This window comes from Aspergillus undulatus (genome assembly GCF_047715775.1).
Source record: "Aspergillus undulatus strain CBS 261.88 unplaced genomic scaffold BDV17scaffold_14, whole genome shotgun sequence".
NCBI classification, from domain to species: Eukaryota; Fungi; Ascomycota; class Eurotiomycetes; order Eurotiales; family Aspergillaceae; genus Aspergillus; species Aspergillus undulatus.
The window spans coordinates 363,753-379,940 of record NW_027396618.1 but is presented as its reverse complement, the minus strand read 5'-3'; the positions used below and the strand labels follow the sequence as shown (position 1 = coordinate 379,940).

General features: G+C 50.8%; 4 protein-coding genes across 4 annotated transcripts; 1 reads left to right on the top strand and 3 right to left on the bottom strand.

Moving 5' to 3' along the window:
• Window positions 1–778: 778 nt before the first annotated feature.
• On the top strand, window positions 779–4,031 carry somA (putative cAMP-dependent protein kinase pathway protein (Som1)). The gene is made up of 7 exons (XM_073764494.1): window positions 779–1,751; window positions 1,817–1,974; window positions 2,061–2,400; window positions 2,455–2,604; window positions 2,659–3,372; window positions 3,430–3,684; window positions 3,737–4,031. The coding sequence occupies exons 1-7, from the start codon at window positions 1,263–1,265 to the stop codon at window positions 3,902–3,904; spliced, it is 2,274 nt and encodes a 757-aa protein (XP_073617381.1). The 5' UTR covers window positions 779–1,262; the 3' UTR covers window positions 3,905–4,031.
• Window positions 4,032–5,235: 1,204 nt separating this feature from the next.
• Window positions 5,236–7,090, bottom strand: BDV17DRAFT_289771 (uncharacterized protein; the record flags this gene model as incomplete). Its single annotated transcript, XM_073761729.1, has 4 exons — window positions 5,236–5,519; window positions 5,643–6,251; window positions 6,303–6,660; window positions 6,740–7,090. The coding sequence occupies 4 exons, from the start codon at window positions 7,088–7,090 to the stop codon at window positions 5,236–5,238; spliced, it is 1,602 nt and encodes a 533-aa protein (XP_073617380.1).
• Window positions 7,091–7,647: 557 nt separating this feature from the next.
• BDV17DRAFT_297661 (uncharacterized protein) lies at window positions 7,648–9,840 on the bottom strand (the record flags this gene model as incomplete). The annotated part of the gene is made up of 5 exons (XM_073763533.1): window positions 9,599–9,840; window positions 9,293–9,536; window positions 9,192–9,235; window positions 8,840–9,043; window positions 7,648–8,777 (listed from the first exon to the last, which is right to left on the bottom strand). The coding sequence occupies exons 1-5, from the start codon at window positions 9,693–9,695 to the stop codon at window positions 7,648–7,650; spliced, it is 1,719 nt and encodes a 572-aa protein (XP_073617379.1). The 5' UTR covers window positions 9,696–9,840.
• Window positions 9,841–11,125: 1,285 nt separating this feature from the next.
• BDV17DRAFT_280776 (RNA-binding protein) lies at window positions 11,126–12,465 on the bottom strand (the record flags this gene model as incomplete). The annotated part of the gene is made up of 3 exons (XM_073759938.1): window positions 11,126–12,035; window positions 12,091–12,195; window positions 12,263–12,465. 3 exons carry the CDS (start codon window positions 12,463–12,465, stop codon window positions 11,126–11,128), a joined length of 1,218 nt encoding a protein of 405 aa, XP_073617378.1.
• Window positions 12,466–16,188: the final 3,723 nt, after the last annotated feature.

Below are 16,188 nucleotides of genomic sequence, written 5' to 3'. Positions count from 1 at the left end.
GCTTTTTCTACTCTCTGTACTCGCTTTTGAATCCTACGCCTGTTGGTTGGGAGATTGGATACTCTGCCATCATTGAAACCGTTCTGCGGCGACTGATTACGGAATCCGCCTTACCTGACCACTTTTTCTCCCAACCTCCGCGTCCGATCTCTCTCTACGCTGTGCAATCCTACATTGACAATCGCGTCCTGTTCCTGAATTTCTCAGGGCGCCTATCTTGAGTAAGCCATGATTTTCTTTTTTGCTCCGACTCTCGTTGAATCTTGTCCATTCTCTCTACTGTGATTTTGCCGCCTTCTGGGCGACATGCTCAGATCTACGCTTGGCGGCGGCATCTCCCAGCCCTCCGGCCTTGTTCCGGGCAGGTTAATCCGGGCCGAACAAGCGATCCTCCAGCGAGAAAGAGGGAATCCAGCGGCGCCCAAGTCCCAAGTCCAAGTCGGTCTGAGAGAACTTGACCTTGACTTACCACTACTCTTCTCCAGGCACCGCGCCTGATACCCACGTCCCATCCACCACCTCTTCCTTCTCTTGTCTTGCACCACTCCTCCACACTCGCCCCCTGTCCTTGTATGTCGTACTGTCGTTGTTCTTCTGTGATCCACCTTTATACTTGATCTTGACGGTCGCCTTCCACTTCGCTCCTCCACCCACCGCCCCCTCTTCTCTTTCTCTGGCCTGATCTCCGCCAGCGTTCTCCTCACTTCGTTTCTCCAATCTATACGAGCGCTCTGGTTACTCTTCTCTTCTTTCTATTACATTACACCTTATAATTACATCCCTTTGAGAAATACCCTCGCGCCTGTTCTTCGGCTTTCCTGCACCACCCGCCGATCCGATTCCGCTTCTCGTCTTTCGTGTCGCTAATCGCTCGCTGTAACTTGCAGCCATTTCACGCCTCTGGACTCTATAGTCGAGGTCCTTCGACAAATGTCACAGTCTTCTCTCTAGACATCGAGCTTTATTCTACACCTATTCTCGACGGGTCTCTATATTCCTCAGCGCGTCCCAGAGAAGTCATATCTCATACCTAGTGCTCCTGAGCGTGCGAACGCAAATATTCTTTACGTCGCATCTTGTGTTTCTCTCACATCTTCAATTTATATCTCCTCGCTTATTGCCATCACAATCACGCCAATACTCCCTTCGATTGGGATTTTTCGCTCCAAGTCCGTGGATGTGCGTTGAAGCCATCTCAGCTCGTCGCTTCCGCCGAAGACAATCCGAATAGTCAAAAGTGACAGAGTCATTGGAGCGACACCATGAATCAAATGAACGTTGCTGGGATGAACCCCGGTGTCGGCGGCCCGGTTGGCGGTGTTCCGATGGTCAATAATGGTTCGATGGCACCCCGTAACGATGGCACCATGAATAATATACCCGACCTGATGATCGGCAATCTCAATACTTATATCTACGATTACTTTTTGAAACGCGGTTATCACGACTGTGCGAGGGCTCTCGTCAAAGATGAGTCGTTCAAGATTAACACCGAACCTCCTATCAAGACGAGCCCAGGCCAACGCAGGGAGGGGGAGGTCAATGGAGTGGACGGTGATGTGATGATGACAGACGGTAAAGATGGCGACAAGTTGAAGATTCCGGACGACTTACCTCGACCCAATCTTACAAGCGAAGGCCAGCAGTCTCCCTTTCTCTTGGACTGGTTCAGTTTGTTCTGGGAATTCTTCTGGTCTCAGCGGAAAAAAGGAAACAATGCTGACGTGAGGCAATACCTCCAGCACAACCAGGTATGTTATCAGCCAATTAAATCCAATTCGACCCAGGTCAAGCGTCTAATGTGGTCGAAACGCAGAATTTGATGCGCATGAGAGAGCAGCATCAAAATCAAATGTTCCGAAACCCGCAACAGATGATGCCAGGTCAGATGGGGCGATTCAACAACATGCGCGCGAACGGAATGGTTCCTCCCAACCTACAGAAGACTGCTATGCAAAACAATACTGGTGGCTTGTACGCGATCCCTTAATCCATTTGCAAACACTTACCATTTCCAGCTCTATCAGCGCTGGGTAATTGGATACTGATCTATTTCACAGCTCGCAGCAACAGTTCGCGCAACTTCAAAAGAACCAGCAGATGCAGATGATGCAGATGCAACGCGAACATTCCGACATCGACATGAACGGCCACCGACCGCAGTCTCCATCCTCTGCCGAAAATGCGCCGTCCCCTTCAAAGCGACCCCGCATCGAAAGTGGCCCCATGAACGGGCAACAACTCGCGCCCAACGGACGAGGACAAGGGCAGGCCATGCCAGGTCAACCTAATCCAGCAATGTTGATGCAGAATGGGCTTGGCGGGCCGCGTCAGATGAACCCGAATCAATTTGGTGCTTTTCAGCAACCGGGTCAGGCTACACAGCCGAAATCAATCCAGGTATATGCTCAAGACTTGGCTCTACATCACTCTCGCTCAGCAATGAATAACCAGGGCATGCCTAATGGTTTAATGAATCCCGGCGTGATGCCAAATCAGGCTGATCTGGTCGGAATGCCAGACAGCCAGGGTATGTATCAGATGGGTGGCGATTTCTATAATGCGAACGGCCAAATGGCGCATGCGAATGGCCAAATGGCGCAGGTTAGGCCTGGGGTCCAAACTCCTGGTGGTCAGCATGGTAACCATGCTCTCCAGGACTATCAAATGCAACTCATGCTCCTCGAGCAGCAGAACAAGCGCCGACTCATGATGGCTCGTCAAGAGCAGGACAGTATGAGACCCGATGGCCAGCCAATGCCTGGACAGCAGGGTCAACAACAACCGGGTCAAATGCCACCGGGCACCTCTCCTCAGGGAAGTAGGACGGGAGCGTCGCCAATCCCCACCGACCAAATGAAGCGCAACACCCCCAAGATTGCGCAAACTGGCCTACCCGGTTCACCGAACGCTCCTGATGCGATGATGCCAGGCCGTGGGTCTCCAGCTTCGATGAACTTCAATCAACCGCAGGTGCCCCCTGAGATGGCACCTCAATTCTTCATGAAGAACATGCAGGACGGCATGCAGGGTCCCAATGGCATGCGGCCGCCCAGCTCCAACCCTTCGTTCAGTGGTGCTCCAATGGGCCAGCCGATACCGGCTGGCGGAGCAAACCGGATGCCTAACGGAGCATGGCAACCTCAGCAAGGTGGTCAACCCATGGTGCCGCAGCAGTCCCCTATCATCCAGCCACCAACTACTGGAACGCCTCAGAGTGTGAATTCAATGCCGCCTCCTCAAGCGCCCCCAGCTGCGAATACTGGCCGCCAACCTCCCCCATCTCCTCAGACCGGCGCTGCTGCTCCGCCGACACCCCAACCCGGCACTAAAGCCGCACCGAAGAAGGGAGGTACTAAAGATAAGGCCAAGGTTTGTTTCTTTCCCCTTCTAGTTGCCTATGGTAATATCCTTGCTGACTCTTCGTAGCCACGAAACAAGAAGACCGCAGCTGCCGCTGCCCCGCCAGCAGCTACTCCATCCTCGGAGGCAGAGCAACCGCCGACTCCTACACCCAACACACCCATCACTCCTCAACACCACCAATCATTCAACAAGTCCGGGGCGAATGCCACGACAGGCGCTCCACCGCAACCAACATCCGCCCCCGCTCAGCAGACACTCGTTCAGCCTCCGCCTCCTGATCAGACTCAGCCACCATTTCCCGATCTTACCATCAACGATGTGAGTCATTTATTTGACAACTTCAGATACGTTGTGCTAACCTTGGATTCAGGGTTCTGCGTTCAATCTCGATTTCAGCGCACTGGAGAACCCAGACATTCTCGAGAATTTCGACTTTGATACATTCCTCAACACCGATACAGATACAGCAGGATTCGGGTTTGACCCAAGCATAACATACCCGGACGGTGTTGAGACTGGCACCGAGAACGGTCTCTGAACGATATCAGTGGTTTTTAATCCCAGCTCACATATACCCTTGTTTTGTATTTCACCGACGTTGTGTCCCTATCGGTTCTTGACCTGTCTTCGCTTTCTTTCCATATTTCTTTTCTGTCTTGTTTTTCTGTACCGACATGATCTTGGATATGGATATGTGCCCGTGAGACCGGCGTTGGTGTACTCTTTTTCTTGCATATCCTTCCTTTTTGCTTGTTTGAGGAGTGATATTTCTGGTCTGAACGGATTGCGCTTATGCTTGCGACCGAGTTGCTCTGGTTTGTTGAGCTTTTCCAACTCTCTACATTTTACTATTCTCTTCTTTCTTTGCTATATTACTACTATTACTTTTTCCACTGTTGGTTAATCCAAGTTCAAAGGTTCTTGACGTCCAAACTCATTCAGCTATACTCAACTCGAGGCTCCCGCCCGACTGCTTAGAATCCGAAACATTTTTTCCTTTCCTCAACCCGGTCCTGTGCTTTGGTATCTATCTGTCTTGTATCCTGGCGTTGTTTTATCCCATTCCTGACTTGGGTTTGCGTCGATACTCGATGCCTCAGCTACTGCTACTACGCGTTGGCTTTGTCTCTGTCTTTGGCCTGAGATCGCCGGTAAACCGCTGGCAGCCCAGCGAACCAGGCAAAAATTCAATTCGATTCCATCTTTCTCTCTTCAAAAGTTCAAGCTCAGTGCATTCTTGCCTTATATTCGCCTCTTCTCTTCCTTGGTAGACGTCTACACAGACATACGTAGTGGGCAGGCCTTTTCTGTCCCTTGACTTTTGGCTTGAGGTGTCGATATCCTACGGTGTCAACAGAAGGGAGATGCCTCTGCTACAGTACCCCGCTAGCCAGCCTCCTTCGTCCATCCAGTCGAATGACTAGGATTTCAAGTGGGTAAGTTGACTTTCTTTTGCTGGATTCAACTTGGTGAGTGCGTATGTTCCTTCGAGTTGGTATGTACGCTACCTGGGACGGGTTTCGCTCTTGTCTCCGTGAAAGATCCACCAATTGGCGGGTGTTGTAGAGGCCCAGTTGCTTCTATGCTTCTCTACGATGTATGTCATTCCGTGAAAACTGATTGGCTCCTTGTATTTCCTTTGGTCACTGGGGATAATATATGCTATGCTCACAGGTTGACATAGCCCTAATCCCATTCTTCTCAAAACACATCCAACACTCAACCCTTCAACCTCCAAGCCAGTTATGCTTGATACACCTCGCTTCGGATATGGGAGAGACGGATCGAATTCAAAATCGGGAGTCTTATTTCATCGAGATCACGATCTGTCTTCCTGTCCCAGAGTCCGCATCCGTCGCGCTCCATAGCTCATTTCTTAGCAGTTATACCCCACTCATTGATCGCCTTACGCTCTTCAGCGGCAATGTTCTCCAGCCTCATGTCTTCCTTGACCATGTCGAGCAAGTAATCACAAACCGCCCAGGCACAGGCTTCGTGAACTGCACCTTTGGTGCTACTGAATGTCTTGATCTGACCGATTGGTCCGGCCCGAGTAAGAAATGGATCGTTCTTGAAGTATGCGGCGGCAGTGTATTCCCCGTCAGCTTCAATAAGTCGTCCATCGGTCCGCTCGATGCGAATCTCAGGGCGCTCTAAAACAAGAAGTTCGCATGTTTCTGGAAGCAATAAATTACACAATCCCTCCCGGATGGAAGGAGTCGTGCGCCATTGTTAGCCTCGAGCCTGAGATGAAGAGTACGGGATTTCCACGTTACTTTCTAGCTTTGCCGCCCAGGTCTTGAGATCTTGAATTTGCTTCGAGATCTCTGAAGGCGTCACCTTCCAACGGCGTTGTTCATCAACCATAATAGCCTCTACAGCCGCCAACCGGCAATTTCCTAGCGGCTGAAGGTTGGCGTTTCCTGAGGATGGCTTGTGATTCTGCGAGGCTGCCAGCGGCGGCTTGCTTTTGACCGTACGCCTTCGGGTCCTTCGTGAATCATGGAAGTCCTCCGGCCTCCGTTTTGTTGGAACGCTAGAGGCACGGAGGGTGTCCCAAGAAGTCGCGGCTAGAAGATCGTCTCTGGTCTTGTGAAGGCTCCCAGAGTCACTGACAGGATCTCGAGGAACCACAGCCAACATGGCCTCGTCGGACTTTTTCAGGCTTGGAGGGCCCGCGGATACAACTTGCTCACTAGGCCCCCTCACGAGGACGTCGTAGAGGGCCACATGAGCTGCACCTTGTTTTGACTGTAGCTCCTCCGAATAATGCTTGAGAGACCCAAAGTACGTACCGCCGTCCACTTCGACTTCGTGGCGGTACCCTTTGTGATGGACATACTTCGTGTATTGCGGTTCTGAAAGTCCCTGATGGACACAGTATTCTTCGCTCAATTAGCTGGCCAGTATGAGACTCGAAGAAGGAACTCCCTTACCACGCAGAATTTCTACCCAGTCCCAGCCAGGAGGTGAAATAGAATCCTTAGGTCGCTCGGGAACGACCCAATTCGGGAATTCAGACTTCAGCTTTTTCAAAGCTTCTCTGCAGATGCACACTCTTGCAGTGCTCTGAGACTCATAGACATGTGAGCGAACAAATGTCATCCCGTAAATTGTCATTTTCACGTTCCAGAACCTAGACTTTCGGCTCGTTGTGAACTCAAATTTGGGCAGGAGAAGTGCCTTCGTCGCTAGCACGCCGAAATAATATAGCACTTTGGAGTCGCTGATGGATTCGACGTCTAAAGAAGCAAGCGTAACGATGTCTGCTCGAGGAATGAAAGCTACTCGAGACTATCGGGAGTGTCAGCATTTCGATTAGATATCCGAATTAGTCAGTTACACTGATTTGTTATTGACAGTTTGAACGTACCTCGTCGCTACCTCTGTCTACATTGCCCGACCCGTCCACTTCAATCACTTCACCCGCGGGCCGAGTATGTGGTAGTGCACCAGTGTATTCATTCGTTTCCTGGTCTGTCCCCTCCACTTTGATTGGTAATTCAGCCCTGGGCGATTCAACGTTCTGATGAAAATCCAGAGGATGATTCGGAGTCTGAAGCTCCAGACCTGAGGTAGCGGGCACGGCCACATCTAGCGGGACGTATGAGTGGGAAGCTTCTTTGTAGCCAGGTAAGCTAGAAGGGTAAGTAGTTGCAGGTGCGAGCGTATTCGACGTAGGATACGGATAGGACGGACTGCTGTAGCTAATCCATGGAGTCATGGCTTGGTACGGCGAAGGCTGACTTGACCAAGTGATAAACCCCGGTAAGGCCGGACTCGGACAGTAACCTGATGACGAGGGAAAAGAGGTTCTGTCAAATGCTGGTTGCTCTGACTGCCGACTAGTCATGATGAGTTTCAAGTAAGAGGCGTTGAATTGGTAGGAGTAATGAGCAGTAACGGGACTCTAGAAGTTTTGAGAGGAGGACAGCATGGTGACAACAAAAGAAGAGAGGGGAGAGAGGCTGGCAGGTGAGTCGAGCGTGTTATTGTTGGCAGCCCTTCGGCTTCCAGACTAGGCAGGAAGCAAACGCCCGCCGAGAGTGTCTTTGAACAGATGTAACTGACTGCATAATTCAAGTAATTGGTAGTGATGAATGAATCATTTTATGGCTTGATAGAAGGATAGTACAACAATGCAAAGCTGTCGCCTTAACATCCACACACTTGCACCAGTGATGCCACCTGGGAATTTTGTAGAACGAGAGCAAAGAAAATGCGAAGCAACATTGTCACAATCGCCAAACAATGATCGTAAAGATAGGCACAACTGGCTCTTCACTCTATCTCACCAGCTCCAGCTGTAGTACTCATGAGTGCTGGGCGAGAATCAAGAAAACAGTCAAACTCGCTTTGATGAACGTCGTCTTTGCTCCTGGAGAGACCATGAGTAGGCGAAAACAGCACGGGATCCTTTCTGTTGATGTTGAGACAGTCTTCGCGACTGGAACCGACCGACCGTCTTTTCTTCCCGTCAGTTGGAGTTTCCATGCTGCCACTGTTTCGCACGTTGTGTTTGGTTGGGGTTTGGTGTACTTTGTCCGCCTCTCTACGCGTTGTCTCCGCTTCATTCTCCTTGTTTTCCAGAGACATTCCTTCCTTTCTACTCTTGACAGGCCCACTAGGGCTAGGATGAAGCTTAGTAACTGCACCCCGCTCGACGTTAGTGTCAGGTGGTGCGGTGTTCGATTTGGCACTTGACCCGGATATGTCGCGAGAACTCGGGAACGAGGCGTCTTTGAGAATACTGAGTGAGGCACGTCGGCTCCCAGGCTTGCTATAGGACGCGGATCGTGCTTCTGCTGCTGCAGAGAGCTTCGTTCCCATGGGTACAGCAGCAGCAGTAATAGAAGGATTCACTTGAGCCTGGGTGCTGCATGTGAACGGCCTTGGAGGACTCAAGGCTTGGATTAGTTGGGTATATGCTTCTTCATCGATGGGTGCGACCAGGCTTGGATGCTTGCTGTGCTCGTAGCTCATACCGGTCATGCTCGAGATTGCCCGACTACCGGTGGAGCTCGAGACATAGTCTGGCATAGATATATCCTCCCACGACGGTCTCGCGCCGCGGTGGCGAGCAGCTGGGTCAAGCACGTATGGGTCGATAAATGGGTCAGCGAAGACCGTCTCCGGAGGAGCCCATCGGGGATCTCTATAGTTACCCTGCCATTGAGGCACAGGACCCTGGTAGTTCCTATTTCTCCAGATGTTCAGCGCGGGTTGGTTATTAGTCTGGCCAGTGGTAGTTGCCGGAGGCCGAGTTTCATGACGAGTTGGCGAATGAGTGTGTGCATCTTCGGCTTCCTTGAGATCGCTCGCTCCGCTTCCTGCGTTGTACTTGAAAAGACGTGGTTCTTTGCTCCACATAGAGGTATTCGGCCAGGCAATACTGGAGTACTCCAGAACATCTGTTCAAGATAAGCGAGTCTTTTCGAGCTCAAGGCAATAACGCATGCAGGGAATGACTCACTTAGAGGAGCGTGTTGAAATGCAAATGCGACGATCTCCTTCACACGTTCAAACGGGGGGTTGCGATGCGGGCGCGCGAACCCTTCTGCAATCACCACCCTAATTCTGCCATGCAGATCCCCTGCGTCCCAGTGTCTCTGCTCTAAGATCTCCTGATGAAAGGGTGGAAAGCGTAAGGAGTCCTGGTTGCCGCTTTTGTCGACGTCTATCGCAGCAACCCATGTTAAGTATGAATATATGGTATGGAGATATAGGGCACAGGCTTACGGGAACTCAAATCTGAACAACAGAGGCAGCGTTAGCTTCGGCCTGGCAGATGCACAGGGCTCAAGTCATTCATGCGGGCTACCTACCGACCACATGAGGCCAGCTTGTCCGCTGAGAGATGACGCTTCCTCTAGACAAGAACAGGTTAGACATGGCAACCACGTTGCTGATGTCAGAGGTGACTTACGCCACACACAGACCGTCCACAAAGATTCTGACCTCAAACATTGACGTATCATCTGGCTGCAGTAGACTCTCCATCAAGCGGCTAGCATGGGGTTGTTCCCAGCTGTGGATGGACACCCGAAAAGCACTGTTCGCGGGAAGGCTAGGAATGAAGGTGGTGAGCACTGGCAACTGGCCTAAGTTGCCGTGCGGTTGAACATAAGCAGTCGGGCCAAAGAACGCAGGATTGTGTAGGTAAGGAGACTCTAAATCAAACAAAGCAATGTCAGTACCTTGAGGACTTCCAAGGGTGATGGATGCTACGTGCCTCGATCACGAGTAACAAAACATTGCGTCTTGAATTCCTGCACTGGCACCTTGGATGTCATTGGGAATAAAAGCACGTCCCAGTTTTCGTATCGCATTTTGACTGATTTAGGGGTAATGCTGCTGCTGTGTTCGTAATAAGATGAGAAACGAAGAAACTGGAGCTTTGACGGGAGTCAAGGTAGAAAATATCAGCAGTAACAACACAGCCACATCCGCATGAGAGAGCACAGAAGAAAAGAAAAGGAAAAAGGGTCGGAGCTGGAGCTGAAATTCGAGGATCGAGAGTTGTTGACTCTGGAGTTGGCGGGCGAGAAGATATTCATGGGACGCACCTGCCAGACCAGCCAGCCCGTGATCAGGTGCCTTCCTTGCCACATAGTAAGTGATTATTTACTAGTACGTAGTAAGGTGAGCAATCATTAGCTCAGTAGGTAGATTGTAGCTAACAAACAGGCGACAGACAAACCGTATGCATGATAACCACCACCCACACAATAGAAGGATATAGAGAAAACCCAGCCTTTGCTGAAGACCAATGCGCCGATGACCGGTGCCCACATTCGCGCCTTGCATTCTCGACTCAAATATAAATAGAAGCGCCGAATGGAAATTATCCATAAAAGACAGAAACAAAATATGCCAGTCGGCTTTGAACTAAGCAGTCAAAAGGCTCAAGACTCGGGCCAGAAAGGGCGAAATAGGAAAGTCATAAGCTGCTGCAATTCCAACAGAACCAAGACATAGTGGCCGCCGAAACTCCAATGCAAACAGAGGCAGGATTGATCTTATCAGACCCAGAAGGTACAGGCTAACAATGACCTAGCAAGAAGAGTGGTCCAGTCCCACAAAGTTTCGAGAACAAATGAATATTTAGCGGAACCCAGAGGTATCATACAACCAAAGCGCACGGAATGAGTTGGATAGACAACGCAAACAACAAGGTGTTGTACAGGCAGTCTTAAGGCAGAAAGCATGGTTCAGCAGCATGAGAGTGAGAAGAGAATTTGATTGTTACCTTCCGGGACACCTTGCAGAGCAGACTTTTTCGTGCAAATTGCCCTCCCATGGAGTACAGAGAAACGACACGGCCATCAGGTTGGTGGCATACGAAGAACGAAGTTGGAATTCGCAAGCGATGACAAACGATACATGAAAGACTGGGAAAGCCAGAGACGGTTAATGGGCATCTAGAAAGAAATGGCGAAAGACGAAGACAAGGACGCAACGACTTTCAAAGAAGGAAAAGGGGGAATAAGTAAGACTTGGGAAATCTCAAGAGATGTTGCGAATAAAACTCAGGTATGGCTAAAAATGGAAGCGCTGCAACATGAAGTACAGAAATCAGGAGAAGATGTGGGCCATCAAGAACTATAGAAGAAACCGTCCGCAATAATAAATAGCAAAGCTGATGTCGTTCGTAACTCAAAGACCCATCATTTCAAAATAACTAGAACTCCTGTCGATCCTTGGAATAAGGAGGAACGCTATTTTTTTTTTTTACTACAGTTGATTGGTTAGCGACGATTCAAGAAAGGTCCAGAGTGTCGAGGTGATAGCGAACACTTACCTTCATGGGTGCAAAACCGCCATACTGGTGCTGAGGGGGGAGGAACATGGGAGGAGGGGGAGGGGCGGGGCGGTAAGGGCTGCCAGCAGGGCCGGAGTTGTTCTGCGAGCGACCCCAGCTCAGACGCACACGCGAGTTACCAATGGGGTAACCTTGCATCTGGTTGATGGCCATCTCAGCAGCATGACGCTGGACGAACTGAACGAAACCACAGCCCTTGCCAGGAGGGATCTTCACGTAGGTGATCTCGCCGAATCCTTGGAAGAACGAGCGGAGCTCATCTTCGGTGACGTATCCAGAAAGACCACCAACGAAGACGGTTGTGTTGTTGGGGTCAGTAAACTGGTTCATGGGCTGGGGGGCGCCATAGAAGCCCATGGGGGGAGCACCCATGGGAGGGTACATGCCAGCAGGACCAGGCATGCCCATGCCGCCAGGGACGACACCAGGACCCTTGTTCTTGGGGGTGGCAGTGGAGATGCGCATGGGACGGTTGCCACAGTAGACGCCTTGCATCTCGCTAAGGGCACGCTGTTGGTCGTTCTCGTCGGAGAAACGGACGAACCCGTAACCGCGTGACATGCCGCTGATGGGATCAGTCATGATCTTGGCGGATTTGCAGGACGGGAAGCGGCTCTGGAAGAGTGAAACGAGGACGAATTCGTTGACCTCGGGGCCCAGGTCACCGACGAAGATTGAGAACTCGGGGCCACGGTCATCACGGCTACGGTCAGCAAGACCACCGCCAGTGGCCCAGTTCAGTTTGAACAGACGGTTGGTGTTCGGCATCGGAGTGCCGTTGAGAGACAGAGCCTTGCCAGCAGCGGCAGGGGAGGCAAAGTCGACGAAACAGTAACCGGCATTGCTCCTACTACCAACATTAGGATCATCGCTCGGAATCCTAACTCCTGATATGTACTCACCCAGAGAACTTGTCGCGAATCATCTTCACATTGACCTGTTCGCCCATCTGGAACCAAAGGTTGCGGACGAAGTTCTCGTCAATCCAAGGTTCAAGCTCACCCATCCTATATGAAGAAAGCAAGTTAGATCGCCTGTGCACTCAAGGGGACATTGTGCGAAGCGCGAACGTACCAGAGAGTGGTCTTTCCCTCGTTGCCCTGCTGGGGAACAGCAGGCGCACCCTCACCCGGGGCCGGACCCTGGAATGGGGCAGTTGAAGGGTCTGCCTGGCCGGTCATGGTGGTGTCAGCGGTAGCTGGAGCACCGGGAGCAGCGGCGGCTGCGTCAGCCGCGGGGTGCTGGTTCTGGAAAGAATCGAAGTTCTGGAAAGACATGATGATCGAATTTCGGGCGTAATGATATGACTGATGGCGCTGTCTGCAAATCTTAGAGTTAGCCGGAATTTTGTCTTGTTTATTGGCGCGTCACACCAGGCGCTTGAAGAAAGTTTGGAGAGGAATTCCGCGTACCCTCGGATTTTCAAGTAACAAAGAGACCCCAGAAAAGAACTTTTCTAACGCGTAAATAACCGGGGAATTCGTTTGAAGTCGTCAAGGAGCGTTTCGTACGATCGTTGAGCACTTGAAGTGAAAGAGGTATTCTACTTCTAGAATGGTAAGCCGCAGTCAGCAAATAAACTCAGTGGTGAGGCAATTTGACATGTGAACAAGAAAATCGACTGAACTGGATCCGAAGGAGGGGTAAAGTGAGAATTAGGAAAACAAAATCTGAGAGTATGTTGCTTGAATATCCAGCGACTGTTTTGAGAGGCCAACCAAAGTCAAAGAATGGGAGGTGGAAGGACAATGCGACTATTGCGGTCAATTCCGGGCGAGGATTCCGAAATCGAGGACGCGTATGAATGATGCGATGAAGTGCCGGAAAAAGCGACCGTGGTGAATAGAGTGAGGGCAAAATCTGCTCTCTCCGCAAGGACACAGCTATTCACCAAATTGCCGCATTGGTCAATCGATAGCTTTCTTCACCCCACATTGCGACCGTCTTGCGGAATAGCGCCGTCGTCTCCCATTCATGAAAAATCCACTTCGACGACCGAGTCGCAGAAATGTGAAATACTGGTGGGTTCCAGGTAATGAATTGACTTTGTGGCAGGGTGGCTAGACGGTCGTCCCTCCCCACGGCAATCCTAGCGCCAGCGACACATCGATCGTGATAATAAACGCGTCCAAAGTATTGGTTCTCGTGAACAGTTCGCAAGCGTCAAGAAGGTATTGAAGAAGTGGCCAGCGACATCGTCAAAGAACTGAGGAGGCGATTATAGAACCGAGGTCTTGCGCCGAGCGCATCAAGGCGAGGTATCGGCTATTCCCAACAAGAGATACGGCAACTTCGCGATCTCGAGCGAAGAGAACAAAAGAAAGACGGAAGATCCCGGATCCAGTCCAGCACAGGATAATTAAATAGAACTTACCAGACAATACAAAATCAAATGAAGTTGACCTCGCAAATTGACTTTGGCAGGAAGATCGAAAAGAGATGGGACGAAAGCGTTGCTCAGGCGCGGCAAGAAGCGTTGTATGCGTGAGAACAAGGCGTAAGATAGCAGGCACTAGACGACCAGGATAACTCCAGCAGGCGGAGACTAAGAAAAATAGAGGAAGAGAAAAAGGCGAAATAAGGACACAAAGCAGAGTTACAGAACTGATCCGCAAACCGACTCCGTAACAAGAAACAGGAGGAAAAGCGAGAAGGAAGGAGGAAAGAGGAGGGGTAGGATGAAGATAATTCTTCAGATGGAGGGGAGAAAGGGAAAGAAGAAGAAGCGAAACGAGAAAAGGAAGAACGATGGGCTGGAGACTGGAGACTGGACTGGGACGACTGGGACTGGGACAGGACTGGAGACTCTGACTAGGGCAGACCAGAAAAAAGACGGGAACTCCAGCAAAGAATGAGGATCGGTAAAAAAGACGAACAAACGAGATCGCAGCAGCAATTTTGCTAGAGCCTAACTAGAGAATATTATACACACGCACAGGCACAAGATCTGTGAGGAGGGGCGATGCTGCCTGGTGGGACGAAGAATTTTCTCCCGGCTTAACGTCAGGGCACTTGTTATAAGTTATGACATGGAAGCCTTGGAAGGTTGGAAGCTCGTTTGCGGCAGCTTCTGTCTTCATCCAGTCTACAGAGGAATGCCTGCTGTACCTATACCCTATACAGAATACTCCAAATTGATAGTCATGGTAGTATTCCTCCATACATGTCGTTCTCGTCGTTGGCCAGACCAGCATTACATGTACGATACAGTACATACGGCTACAATACAACCGTGTCTTCCAGCAGCCAACCACCGCAAACCAGATGACCGTCGCTACCTGCGGGTTTGCGTCCTGACATGATCTTATTTCAATTGCATGCGCTAACCTGGCGATGTCTTGGAGGATAATGTCTGATATCTCGTCCACCAGTGCCTGGCTAAGATCGGCCCAGGAATTTGGATCTGTGATATATTGTCATGTCTGGCCTGCGGAGACTACTAGTACTACTAGTACAACCATAGAAACTTCAACAAGCTCACTTGTTGCAATCATCTCACTTATTTCACTGTTATTGTGACTACCAAAAGGACATCATTCCGAAGGTAAAGGAGGCGAGCGCGTCACTAGTCAAGGGGCAGAGTCGAAAAGCGCGATTATCCGTACAATACATGCGCGAAAGAATCTGCAAGGACCTGGCTTGATGCACATGCGCTTGCAAGGTGAGAACTTTTCCAACCTCAACCCTGCCCTGTGACTCGTCGAGTCTCATCCGCGTCCCATGGGCCCTCTCGTCATGGCGTCTCCGCCTCGGCTTTGGATGGGAGTGGACGCTTACAGTTAATTCGTAGATCGATTCCCGCTTGCAGTCACGCCAGTGCCATTGTTCCTTGGATCAGCCAGCAGCCAGTCCACGAATCCACGATCCCGTCGAGACTCGAGAGGCTTGACTATTAGGACCGGCAGAAAAAGGTTCGAGAGCGCGAGACTGAGAGGGCTGAAGCTGGACTACTACCCCACCGATGAGCCCCGAGACCTTGGTTCGTGGAGCTTGTCGTGTGTGCCCTTGACTGTTGTGTGCGTGCTTACATCGAGATCGAGACCTAGGTCGAGCTAGTAGTTAGTCTGGATGCCAGCCAGATATATACAACTCTCGAATTGGGGTCATACTACCACCACTCGTCCAGCTCTCCTGGATGGAAAGTTATGCGAGAATCTTGCCTGCTCGTAGAATCCTTGCAGAGGCCGAGTAAGCCTAGTGTATTTACAGCACGTTACCATACATGGAGAACCCAGCTCACCACAAAAGCAAAGAAGCGACCTGAAGCTGGAGCTCTGGGACAAGCTCCACATTCAGAAGCACAACCATGGGCTTGACTCTCTGGATGCTCTTCGACATTCTCATTGGCCGGGCCATCACATCCCAACATGCTGCAGCACATTTGGAGTTGGAACCCTGCTGCATCACGCATTTTTCAAACAGGAATCGCACGAACTGTCCATTCGTATTCTGAGCTCTTAAGAACTCCGAGCCGTCTCAGTCAGGTCTTGCCTTGTTCTCGTCAGACCAAAGCAGGTCCGAGCTCCAAGTTCCCACAGACAAGTGCCTCACTAAAATGGGGCGCAAACCTGGCAGCCTCACAAAGTGTGGGTGGGAACGCTAAATCCGCTTAAACCCGTTTAGGCGTAATTGCTGGTCCCCGACGCGTTCGCGACGTGATTCCCGAGTATACATGCGCTATACTGTCCACGTAACTGCGCGATTGATCGATATCTCAAAACCAGGGGCAGCTCGAGCAAGGACGAACTCTGATGGTGAAACTAAGCTGACCTTGCTTCGCTAATACAACTTTGTCGACAGTCTCGCCGGCTCCTGAACAGACGAACCTCTTCACTCTGCATATGCAACCTGTACCTGACGGACCCATGTTCGGCCGCAAATAACCCCTACTTTGAATGATTTCCTGTACGACTCATTCTGGGGAGAATCACCAGCTCAAGCTGCATAGTAGCAGCTTGCTTGCTTATGACCCCGTACTCAGAGCTCTCGGCTCAGCTCAG